This window comes from Cetorhinus maximus, chromosome 7, assembly GCF_964194155.1.
Source record: "Cetorhinus maximus chromosome 7, sCetMax3.hap1.1, whole genome shotgun sequence".
Taxonomy (NCBI): Eukaryota; Metazoa; Chordata; class Chondrichthyes; order Lamniformes; family Cetorhinidae; genus Cetorhinus; species Cetorhinus maximus.
This window is the reverse complement of record NC_135885.1, coordinates 4,982,791-4,995,199: the sequence shown is the minus strand read 5'-3', so window position 1 is coordinate 4,995,199 and position 12,409 is coordinate 4,982,791. Positions and strand designations below refer to the sequence as shown.

At 50.8% G+C, this 12,409-nt stretch overlaps 2 protein-coding genes across 2 annotated transcripts in view; both read right to left on the bottom strand.

Annotated features, from left to right (window-relative positions):
* The window catches only part of LOC144682565 (BTB/POZ domain-containing protein KCTD14-like), a 1,380,231-nt gene extending 1,370,127 nt beyond the window's left edge, over positions 1-10,104 (bottom strand). The window contains exon 1 of the mRNA XM_078545011.1: positions 10,076-10,104. Within this exon, the coding sequence (XP_078401137.1) occupies positions 10,076-10,102 (27 nt within the window). The 5' untranslated portion in view covers positions 10,103-10,104. The remainder of the gene's footprint in view (positions 1-10,075) is intronic.
* Positions 3,325-12,409, bottom strand: part of LOC144682549 (autophagy-related protein 16-1-like) — an 87,211-nt gene continuing 78,126 nt past the window's right edge. Inside the window, exons 17-18 of the mRNA XM_078544980.1 lie at positions 6,950-7,051; positions 3,325-3,477 (exon numbers count right to left, since the gene is read on the bottom strand). Coding sequence (XP_078401106.1) covers positions 3,384-3,477; positions 6,950-7,051 — 196 coding nt within the window. The 3' untranslated portion in view covers positions 3,325-3,383. The remainder of the gene's footprint in view (positions 3,478-6,949; positions 7,052-12,409) is intronic.

The following is a 12,409-nucleotide window of genomic DNA, read 5'->3' as shown; positions in this document are numbered from 1 at the left end:
GCCCTCTGAAAGGGCCTAGCAAGCCACTCGGCTGCCAAGTAGGCCAACTTCTCAAGGACGGTTAGGGATGGGCAATAAATTCCCGTTGTGCCTGCGATGCCCACATCCTGGGCGCGAATGCAAAAAAAACACTTTGCTCACATGACATCCGAGTTTCCTCAGCGAAGGTCACTCATCCCTGTTTCACTGAAAGAAGAGACAAGTCGCCAAAGCTTCTCGTCTTGCACTCATCAGGACACACCCAAGAATGCCAAATTTCAAAGGGGGCCAGAGTTTGTGCTGCAGGAGAAAAGGGCGCTGGTTGGTTGGCACATTGACTCTGATTGGTCAAGGCACTGCCATGGAGAATGCACCAGGGAAATATTGCTCCCCCATGGTTTTGTTCAATTCAAAAATGTCACAATGCCTGGACACGTTCCTCTTCCCTGCAGAGGATGGGTCCCTGCGTATAAATATAAAAGTAGCTTCTAGCAAGCATAAGTGAGCCACATTGTGCACCCAAATGATGATCTTCCTTACCTGGTGCATTCTCCATGGCAATGCCTCAACCAATCAGAATTGATTTTCCAACCAATCTGCATCCCTTTTCTCATGCAGTATAAATTGTTGCTCCCTTTGAAATGTGGTATCCTTACACCTGTCCTGATGAGTGCAAGGTGAAAAGCTTTGACAGCATGTCTCTTTTTTTCAGCCATACTCAAGTTCCGTTCTACCAAACGACTATCTGTAATCTCAGTTTCTTGTACCTTACCACAGTTTCTACACGGACCTCCTGAAGCTCCATGGTGCCCACAGCTGCCCCTGCAAGAAACAGCAGGGACGTCACTGGTAATTGTTCCCAGAAAGAGCACAGGGAATAGGAGCTGGAGGAAGCCAATGGGCCCTTCGAGCTTGCTCTGTCATTCAACAAGATCATGGCCGATCTTTTTGACCTCAACTCCACCTTCTTGCACAATTCCATATATCCCTTGATTCCCTTGGTGCCCCAAGGTATTTATTTATCTCTGTCTTGAATATAATCAATACCTGAGCATCCACAGCCCTCTGGGGTAGAGAATTCCTAAGATTTGGAACCCTTTGAGTGTGGAAGTTTCTCCTCATCTTGGTCTGGAATGGCCGAAGCCTTATTCTGAGGCTGTGACCTCCGTGTTCTAGATTCTCCAGCCCGGGGGAGCATTTTCTCAGCATCTAGTCAATTACGCCCCTCAAGGACTTAGGCACTTGGCTCAGTGGATAGCACCCTCGTCACTGAGGATTTGGGTTCGAGTCCCCACCTCTGAGACTTGAGCACAAAATCTCGGCTGAACGCTGATGGAGTGCTGCACTACTGGAAACGTCGCTCAGGCCGGATGTTAAATTGAGGCCTTTTCTGTCCCTCAGATGGATATAAACGACCCTGTAGTGCTATTTCTAAATAAAAAAATTGGTCCAAAATATCCAAAAAATAGATTATTTGGTCATTATCACACTGCTGTTAATGTGAGCTTGCTATGCACCAATTGGCTTTCAATAACAGCTTGCATTTATATAGTGCCTTTAACACAGAACTTGACCTTAACGCAAAGTGTCCCAAGACGTGCCAAAGGCATGTTCCGAAACTGCACAAGGAGGTATTAAGTCAGTTGACCAAAAGCTGGGTTAAAGAGGTAGATTTTAAGGAGGTGTCTTAAAGGAGGAAAGCGAGTGAGAGAGGTGGAGAGGTTTAGGGAGGGAATTCCAGAGCTTAGGGCCCAGGTAGCTGAAGGCGCAGCCACCAATGGTGGAGTGATTAAAGTCAAGGATGCTCAGGAGGCCAGGACTTCAGAAGCGCACAGAGATCCTGGGGGGGGTGGGGTTTGTGGGATTGGAGGAGTTTACAGGGGAAGGGAAGGCAAGGGTGAGGCAATGGAGGGGTTCGAAAACAAGGGTGAGAACTTTTAAAAGCGGGGTGTTGCGTGAGCGAGAGCCAGTGTAGGCCAGTGAGCAAAGGGTGGGACAGGGACTTACACGCAAAACACTTCATTAGCTGTGAAGCATGCTGGGAAACTTGGCAACGCTTTCTTTCTCCATAGACCATGTTTTGGGAAAGCAACAAACTCAGTGTTTTTTTAACTCATGTTACTTCACATTCTTCCCTCCGACTGAGCCTCACTATCTTGTCACAGTGTCCGGCTATTTGGCCTTGGCTTATGTTGGACAAGACACTTACAGGGCCCCACCAATGCTGGTGTCCAAAAAGCTAGGCTTTGACCACAAGGTAGGCATCAGAATCCCTCCACCCTCATGGCCTCCAAAAGGCCACTGCCTCCTCCTCCCACCCTCCCCTCAATTCAGCTGCTAAGGCACTGTCCCCCACCCTGCCCCCCACCACCCCTCAGGTTGGCCGAAATCTCTCCCTGTTCAGTAACTGGGCAAGGAGCAAGATAAGTGGCCACTAACATTCACACCACACAAGTGCCAGGCAATGGCCACCTCCACCGCCACTTTCTCAAGGGCAACTAGGGATGGGCAATAAATGCTGGGCCCAGCCAGCGATGCCCACATCCCACAAAAGAATAAATAAAACTTCATGTCCAACAATTGAAAATATATTGTTTCCCTCAAAAAAAAATGTCCTTTTGTCAAATAATTGATGATAAAGTGTGTATAGAGTGCACAAGAGTTTGTATAAGACCCCCCCTGACATGAATGTATTTCCACTGATTCTCAACCTTAACAACCCACCTCGGTCTCTTCTCTTTCAGACAGACATCTAGTTGTGGGTTAACGAGCTGAATCCCTTTATTTAAGTCCCTTCTCTCCACAGATGTATCCTGACTCACTCAGCGTTCCCAGAATGTTGTGTTTTTATTGCTAATCTCATTGTCCCTTGAATCCTTTCGCCTTCTATGTCCCTTCCTGTAACTTATTTCACATGGTTACCAGTTGTGGAGGATAATCTGGGCTAATTCCCTTCTCATGTTCCCTCCACCCCCCACCACCCATCGTTGAGAATCCAGAACAGCCTCAGCTGTGGAGGTAACGGTCCGGATTTAACTCTGGCCTTGTGGGGGGGGCTTTCTGGTCACCGATTTGGGTTGTCCAAGTTGTTCTCTCTCTCTGTGAGAAGTGCAGGACGATGTGTTGGATAAGACACGAGATAAACTCCCTCATCCCGCCCGGGAGGTAACAAGGCCGCTTTCTCCTTGTTCGGTCTTCGTTGCACGTTTTGCGTACCCCTCGCCTTGGAAATAAAGTGGGGGTAGTAGGTCAGGGGGGGCGTTGTCAATGAAAATAATCCCCTGTTTAGAAAATTAAGTTTCTAGAACCCAAGCATTGGCACACTTGACGTTTTTCTTTGGGGGGGGCGGTGCTGATGCCCGCTGCTCCAATGGTGGTCAAAGGTCATCGCCACTGCGGCCAGGTCAGCAGTCGGCCCAGAGATTGGCCATCTTCGATCGGTCCACACTCACCACGTACTCTCCCGATAAAGACCAGGAAACTGCATTAATGGATGATCTAGAAAGTGAGAGAGAGAGAGAGAATGCAAGTTATTCCTGAGGAGCAATAAGAAGGTTTTAACAGTGGGGGGGGGGGGGGGGGGGGGGGGGGGGTGCAGATGGAGTGTGCGTGGGAGCGGGGGTTGAATTTGTGAAGGTTCAATCATTAAAGGCACAGATTTCATGGGACGGGGTGGGCGGTGGTTGGGTGGTGGTGGTTGTTGGGTGGTGGTGGGGTGGTGGGGGCGGTCAGGATCTTTGCCTGACCAGGGGTGGGAATCCAGTGCTGGGACTTCTTCCCAGGGTTGCCAACCCTCCAGGATTGGCCTGGAATCTCCAGGAATTGAAGATCAATCTCCAGGACACTGCTGTGTGCCACCCTGGAGAAAAATCATCCCGTGCACGAAAGATGATTGATTTTGTCATTTTGTTTGAGCGTTTCTCTTTACCAGATGTAAAAATATTGAAAATGGGGGTGGTGGGGAAGACTGTTTGGGCTGACAGTCAAACATCATCCAGTTGGGTAATGAGTGTTTTTTGCTTTCCAAGCGGTGTAGGAGGGCAGTGCGTCACAAGGATGGACGTGTTGGCCGACTAATGGCTGGAGGGCAGAGGCAAGGCAGGTGATGAAACCTCCAGGAATTCATTTAATCACAGGAAATGTACAAAACACTTGTTAGAGCACAGCTGGAGCACTGCGTGTAGTTCTGGCCACCACATTATAGGAAGGATGTGATTGCACTGGAGAGGGTGCGGAGGAGATTTACCAGGATGCTGCCTGGGCTGGAGGGTTTGAGCTATGAGGAAAGATTGGATAGGATGGGGTTGTTTTCCTTGGAGCAGCAAAGGTTGAAAGGGGACCTGAGGTGTATAAGATTATGAGGGACATAGATAGGGTGGATAGGAAGGCACTTTTTCTATTAGTAGAGGGGTCAATAACCAGGGGGCATAGATTTAAGGTAAGAGGTAGAAGGCTAAGAAGGGAGTTGAGGAGATATTTTTTCACCCAGAGGGTGGTGGGAGCCTGGAACTCACTGCCTGAAAGGGTGGTTGAGTCAGAAACTCTCATAACATTTAAGAAGTATTTAGATATTCACTTGCTTTGCCATAGCCTCCAGGGCTATGGGCCAAGCGCTGGAAAATGGGATTAGTGCAGTCAGATCTTTGTTGACTGCGGACACGATGGGCCGAATGGCCTCCCTCTGTGCTGTGGACATCTACGAGTTGGCAGTCCTGCTTTTTCCGGAACTCCGAACTGTGGCCTTCCCATTTCCCCCACCCCTCGCTCCCACCCCCAAGGTGGGAGAAAGAGTCACTCATTGGAAATTTTGACCAGGGTAGCCTGCGATTGGCAGGGAGGCAGCTTCCCCTGTCCAATTGAAAGTGGCACTGGAGGCCCAATCAGAGGCCTTCCAGCCTCAGGGCCCGGCTGCAGGCAACTAACAGGGAGGGTCTGTCAGCCAATTCATAAAAACTTCATTAAAAAAGAAATACAGAAAACAGCCAGGCCCCCACTGTGGAGGAGTGAGGCGAGCCCCACTTTAGGGTGGCCTTTAGCAGTACTTCCAGCTGGGTGGGTAGGCAGGGCCTGTAGGCCTACCTGGAGTGCAGGCCTCAACTCCCAACCCCCACCCCACCCCACCCCGGCCTGCCACTGTGTGATCGCTTCCAGGCAGTTAATCCGCCTCCAGTCCCAGCAGGAAACTGGAGGATGAATGGAAAAATCCCACACGGCCTCCTAAACTTGCCTAAAGTAACCATTGGCTGACCACCTCATGAGGGCGGGCAGCCTTTCCCTGGGCTCCAAACCCCTGTCGGCCAACACGGGCGGGCATCAGGGACGGGGTTGGGAAGTCACCGCGCCGGCCGGGATAGTAACGTTTGGGCCCTGTTCACCTCTGTTCCCAGGGTCAGCGAGGGAGCCGATCCAGCCTCGTGTGTTCTCCAGATGTCCCCACCGCCTTCCTCAGAGGGACCAACAACAACTTTACATAGCACCTTTAACAGTGGGAAACATCCCAGGGATGACAAAATTTAAAGATCAAGTCACTGGAGGAGCTATTAAGGCCGATCAAAAGCTTGGTTAAAGAGGTTTTGAGGGTCACCTTAAAGAAGGAGGTGGAGGCGGAGAGGTTGAGGGAGGGAATCCCAGGCAACTGAAGGCACGGCCGCCAATGGTAGAGCCATTAAAATCGGGGATGCTCAAGAGGGCAGAATTGGAGGAGTGCAGAGATTGTGGAGGGTTGTAGGGGTGGAGGAGATTACAGAGACAGGGAGGGGAGGGATTTGAATGCAAGGAAGGGAATTTTAAAACCGAAGCATTGCCGGACCGGGAGCCAATACGGATCAGTGAGCACAGGGAAGATGGGTGAACGGATATTGGTGTGCGTGAAGATACAAGTAGCAGAGGCCTGCATGAGCTCAATCTTAGGGAGACTGAGAGTTAGGAAGCCAGCGAGGGAAGCATTGTAATAATCAGCCCGTGTTGACTCCACATGTTCTGGCCAACATTACCCAGGCAGACACTCTGTCTCTGTTGTCTGGCTGTTTCTACATAGAGAGAAAGACATCCATGTTTTGTCTCCATCCAATGACCACAGGATTTTCAGGAAAAATTGCTGACCAGCAATCAGGAATGAGACTCTAAACTGCCAGTCGCTTGGTAGTACAGAACTTGAATAATCGCTGAAAAGAGAGACATGTTGCCGGAGCTTTTCATCTTTTCATCAGGGCAAGTACAAGAATGCCAAACTTCAAACAATCACAACAATTTATACTACAGGAGAAAAGGGTGCTTGCTGGTTGGCAAGTTGACTCTGATTGGCTAAGGTGTTGCCGTTAGAAGAGCAACAGGGAACTACTGGCTCCCCAAACTTCCAGGGATTTCAAAAAAGGTGCAAGACTTGAACATATTCCTTTTGTTTGCAGAGGAGGGGTCCTTGTGTTTGAACGTGTGTCACTTCTAGCACGTGTAAATGAGCCACATTACGAGTGTGACTGATTATCTTAAATTGCTTCTTAGTGTAGCCGTTAGCGCACTCAGAATTGTTCAGCAAGTGCTGTCCAATCACAGAATCACATCTAACAGTGTTTTAGGTTTTACAAACGTGGGCTGGTTGAGTGGGGTCTGTACTCTGCGTACTACAAATAGCCGAACAAACATGCTGTTTGATTCAATCGACCAATCATTGGGATATTCGGCCGACATACCTGACATCTCACCCGCACTGAAATTCATGCACGGTGTTGCTCAATTGTGCGGTAGCCGGGGACTGACGGCAGCGTGCGCTTAGACAGACTTTTAATCAGTAAGGGAATCAAGAGTTACGGGGAAAAGGCAGGAAAGTGGAGGGTTATCAGATCAGCCACGATTGTTGTTTTGGTGCCAGCATCCCTGTAAGGCACAGAATTCATTTCACTCCCCAAACACTCATGCAAGTAGAGACACTAGGTCAGGACTCGAACGCTCAGCGTGCACTCTCTCCACATACCTGTGTTGCCCGACCAAGGAAGTCTCCAATTTCCCAGTGAGGGTGTCCCAGACGTAGAGAACTCCGTCAGACGATCCTGCAATGGCATAGCGCCCATCGGGGCTGAAAGAGCAGAAAAGGACAAGTCCATTATCGCCTTCCTCCAGGCCGGTGTGCGCAGGCGCTCGAGAGAGCGTAAATTCGAAGGATTGCCTTAGTATGAACACCCCGGCCCACACCCCCATCTTTCTGCATCTTCCTCCACCTCTGCATGCACGCCTCTGAGTGAGTAGGTCACACCACCGCCTCCCACACAAGTGACATGAGCCCCATAATCCAGACTGACACTCCCAGCACCAGTACTGAGGGAGTGCTGCTCTATCAGAGGGTCCGTACTGAGGGGGTGCTGCACTGTCGGAGGGTCAGTACTGAGGGAGTGCTGCACTGTCAGAGGGTCCGTACTGAGGGGGTGCTGCACTGTCGGAGGGTCAGCACTGAGGGTGTGCTGCTCTGTCAGAGGGTCAGTACTGAGGGAGTGCTGCACTGTCAGAGGGTCCGTACTGAGGGAGTGCTGCACTGTCAGAGGGTCCGTACTGAGGGGGTTCTGCACTGTCTGAGGGTCAGTACTGAGGGAATGCTGCACTGTCGGAGGGTCAGTACTGAGGGAGTGCTGCACTGTCGGAGGGTCCGTACTGAGGGGGTGCTGCTCTGTCAGAGGGTCAGTACTGAGAAAGTGCTGCACTGTCAGAGGGTCAGTACTGAGGGAGTGCTGCACTGTCGGAGGGTCCGTACTGAGGGAGCGCTGCACTGTCAGAGGGTCAGTACTGAGGGAATGCTGCACTGTCGGAGGGTCAGTACTGAGGGAGTGCTGCACTGTCGGAGGGTCCGTACTGAGGGGGTGCTGCTCTGTCAGAGGGTCAGTACTGAGGGAGTGCTGCTCTGTCAGAGGGTCCGTACTGAGGGAGTGCTGCACTGTCGGAGGGTCAGCACTGGGGGAGTGCTGCACTGTCAGAGGGTCAGTACTGAGGGAATGCTGCACTGTCGGAGGGTCAGCACTGAGGGAGTGCTGCACTGTCAGAGGGTCAGTACTGAGGGAGTGCTGCACTGTCAGAGGGTCAGTACTGAGGGAGTGCTGCACTGTCAGAGGGTCAGTACTGAGGGAGCGCTGCACTGTCAGAGGGTCAGTACTGATTGGCTGCACAGCGACTGCACTACAAAAAACACTTCATTGGCTGTAAAGCAGTTTGGGGAGTTCTGGGGATGTGAAAGGCACTAGAGAAATGAATGTTTTTCTTTCTAGTTTGATGCTGATTATAATGATGTAATGGAGAAGCTGGGGTTGTTCTCCTTGGAGCAAAGGAGATTGAGGGGAGATTTGATGGAGGGGGACAAGATGATGACAGGTTTAGAAAGATAGACAAAGAAAAGCTGTTCCTGTTCACTGCTGGTCCAAGGACTCGCGGGCACAGTTTTAAGGTTTTGGGCCTTAAGGAAGTACCTTTTTACACAGCGAGTGGTAATGATCTGGAACTCGCCCACGAGGTGGGTGGAAGCAGGGACGATGGGTGATTTCAAGAGGGAATTGGATGGGCGCTTGTGGGAAATAAACCTGCAGGGATAGAGCTGGGGGAATGGGACTGACTGGAATGTTCCATGGGCGGCCGGCATGGGCTCAATGGCCGAATGGCCTCCTCCTGTGTCGTGAATGACTCTACAACCATCGGCTCCGACCACGCCTTCCACAGTCTCGCCATTCCCCACCCACTCTCCCCACCCCCACTCCCCCGCTCCAGCATAGTCTCATTACCCCAGGTACAGGCTCCCTTCCCTGCTCCTGGCCAACGGCCTCTTCTGTCAATCATCCTCCCTGTTGGGCAGGGATCTGCCCTTCCAAGATCCCCAATTAAAACCCTCCAAGCTCCTGATCACCAAAACCACCCCAATCAAGATCAGGGTCGCTGGACCCAGGCGGGTTAATTTTAACCGTTCGCAAAGCAGCCAGTTTTCTCTGGCCCCTGTACTTTTATGGTTAATCAATGAAAAAAACAACAACCAGAAATGAAATAAAAGGCATAAAAAAGTAAAAATAAAGCCAAATCCTTTGTGTGTTGGGGGTTTTTCTCTCCTGGGTGTTTTTACCTTGCCGGCAGTGTCCTGGAGATTAGTCTGCAGGGAAATCCAGGAGGGAGTTGGCAAACCCCAGGAAGACTTTGAAAAGAAAATATCAGTCCGTGCCAAGCGAGGGGGAGAGTGACTCAGTGCTGAGAAAGGTTACTGCTGTGCGTTAAACCATTTATTTCACCTCAGGGACCCAGAACAGAAGCCAAATGGATGAGATCTGGCAGCCTGCCACTGTTGTAAACGGTGAAATGAATGTGGAGAATCCAACTCCAATTTCCGCACATCTACTAAGCAGGTTTTTTAAATAAGGGGAAGGTTACACTCACCAAGGGAGATTCGCTGACACATTCTGTGCCTGTGACCCAAGACAACTGCCCAGTACCGTCGCAGATTAATTTAACAAATTACTAAATAGTAGCAACACAAGGTTTAAAGAGCCATAAAAGGTAATAAAAGTAACACTGACGCCATCTAAGTATCAGGCAATGACTATCTCCAACAAGAGAGAATATAACCAACGTCCCTTGACATTCAATGGCATTACCATCACTGAATCCCCCCACTGTCAACATCCTGGGCGTTACCATTGACCAGAAACTGAACTGGAGTAGCCATATAAATACTGTGGCTACAAGAGCAGGTTAGGGGCTAGGAATCCTGTGGAGAGTAACTCACTTCCTGACTCCCCAAAACCTGTCCACCATCTACAAGGCACAAGTCAGGAGTGTGATGGAATACTCCCCACTTGCCTGGATGAGTGCAGATCCCACAACACTCAAGAAGCTCGACACCGTCCAGGACAAAGCAGCCCCGCTTGATTGACACCCCATCCACAAACATTCACTCCCTCCACCAACGACACACAGTAGCAGCAGTGTGTGTACCATCTACAAGATGCACTGCAGGAACTCACCAAGGCTCCTTCAACAGCACCTACCAAACCCACGGCCACCACCACTTAGAAGGACAAGGGCAGCAGATAGATGGGAACACCACCACCTGGAAGTTCCCCTCCAAGCCACTCACCATCCTGACTTGGAAATATATCGCCATTCCTTCACTGTCACAGGGTCAAAATCCTGGAACTCCCTCCCTAACAGCACTGTGGGTGTACCTACACCACATGGACTGCAGCGGCTCAAGAAGGCAGCTCACCACCACCTTCTCAAGGGGCAATTAGGGATGGGCAATAAATGCTGGCCCAGCCAGCGACACCCACATCCCTTGAAAGAATTTAAAAAGTACAAACCACACACTGAAGTTCATTTTGAGGTGAACGGAATTGAAAAGCAGGGAAGTTATGTTGAAACTTAACCATGGTTGGAATACATTTGGCGCATGTGCACCGTCTGGCCTCCATGTTACAATAAAGATGTCGAGCGCTGGAGAAGGATTACACCAAATCTGAGAATATAACTCTGAGGAAAGATTGACCAGGCTGGGGCTCTCTTGAAAAGTGAAGGCTGTGGGGTGAACCAATAAAGGTCTTTAAAATATCAAAATGGATTGATAGATGTGGAGAAGATCTTTCCATTTGCAGCAGAGAGCAGAAACTAGGGATCATGAATACTCCTGCTCCTAGTTTCTATGTTTCGATGGGAGCAGGCTATTGAGTTGGATGATCAGCCATGATCATAATGAATGGCGGAGAAGACTCGAAGGGCCGAATGGCCTACTCCTGCTCCTAGTTTCTAGTTTCTATGAATATAAGATGGTGACTAATAAATCCAATCGGGAATTCAGGAGCAACTTCTTTACCCAGACACTGGGTGAGAATGTGGAACTCGCTACCATAGGGAATGGTTGAGGTGAATAGTGTAGATATATTTAAGTGGGTTGATGGATAAACGTAAGGGAGAAAGGAATAGAAGGATACATTGATGGGGGAGACGAAGATGGGGTGGGAGGAGGCTCGTGTGGAACATGACCCCTGTGGCCGGGATTCTCCACACACGTCGTGGCCGCCCAGCCAAAGGTCCACTGAATTTCGACATGACCGGATCACCCCAGTGGTGGGCGGGGCCAGAAACTCCAGCCCTGAGTCACAGGCTTGTGGGTTCAAGTCCCACTCCACAACTCTGAACGCAATAATCTAGGCTGATACTCCCAGTGCAGGGAGTGCTGATGGAGGATTAGTACTGAGGGAGTGCTGCACTGTCGGAGGGTCAGTACTGAGGGAGTGCTGTACTGTCGGAGGGTCAGTACTGAGGGAGTGCTGCACTGTCAGTGGGTCAGTACTGAGGGAGTGCTGCACTGTCAGAGGGTCGGTGCTGAGGGAATGCTGCACTGTCGGAGGGTCAGTACTGAGGGAGTGCTGCACTGTCAGAGGGTCAGTGCTGAGGGAGTGCTGCACTGTCGGAGGGTCAGTACTGAGGGAGTGCTGCACTGTCAGAGGGTCAGTGCTGAGGGAATGCTGCACTGTCGGAGGGTCAGTACTGAGGGAGTGCTGCACTGTCAGAGGGTCAGTGCTGAGGGAGTGCTGCACTGTCGGAGGGTCAGTACTGAGAGAGCGCTGCACTGTCAGAGGGTCAGTACTGAGGGAATGCTGCACTGTCAGAGGGTCAGTGCTGAGGGAGTGCTGCACTGTCGGAGGGTCAGTACTGAGGGAGTGCTGCACTGTCAGAGGGTCAGTACTGAGGGAGTGCTGCACTGTCAGAGGGTCAGTACTGAGAGAGCACTGCACTGTCAGGGGGTCAGTACTGAGGGAGTGCTGATGGAGGGTCAGTACTGAGGGAGCGCTGCACTGTCAGAGGATCAGTACTGAGGGAGCATTGCACTTTTAAAAAAATTCATTCATGGGATGTGGGCGTCGCTGGCTGGGCCAGCATTTATTGCCCATCCCTAATTGCCCTTGAGAAGGTGGTGGTGAGCTGACTTCTTGAACCGCTGCAGTCCATGTGGTGTATGTACACCCACAGTGCTGTTCCAGGATTTTGACCCAGCGACAGTGAAGGAACGGCGATATATATCCAAGTCAGGATGGTGAGTGACTTGGAGGGGAACTTCCTGGTGGTGGTGTTCCCATGTATCTGCTCCCCTTCTCCTTCTGGCTGGTAGTGGTCATGGGTTTGGAAGGTGCTGTCTAAGGAGCCTTGGTGAGTTGCTGCAATGCAATTTGTAGATGGTACACCCTGCTGCTACTGTGCATCGGTGGGTGGAGGAAGTGAATGTTTGTGGTTGGGGTGCCTATTAAGTGGGCTGCTTTGTCCTGGATGGTGTCAAGCTTCTTGAGTGTTGTGGGAGCTGCACTCATCCGGGCAAGTGGGGAGTATTCCATCACACTCCTGACTTGTGTTTTGTAGATGATGGACAGGCTTTGGGGAGTCAGGAGGTGAGTTACTCACTGCAGGATTCCTAGCC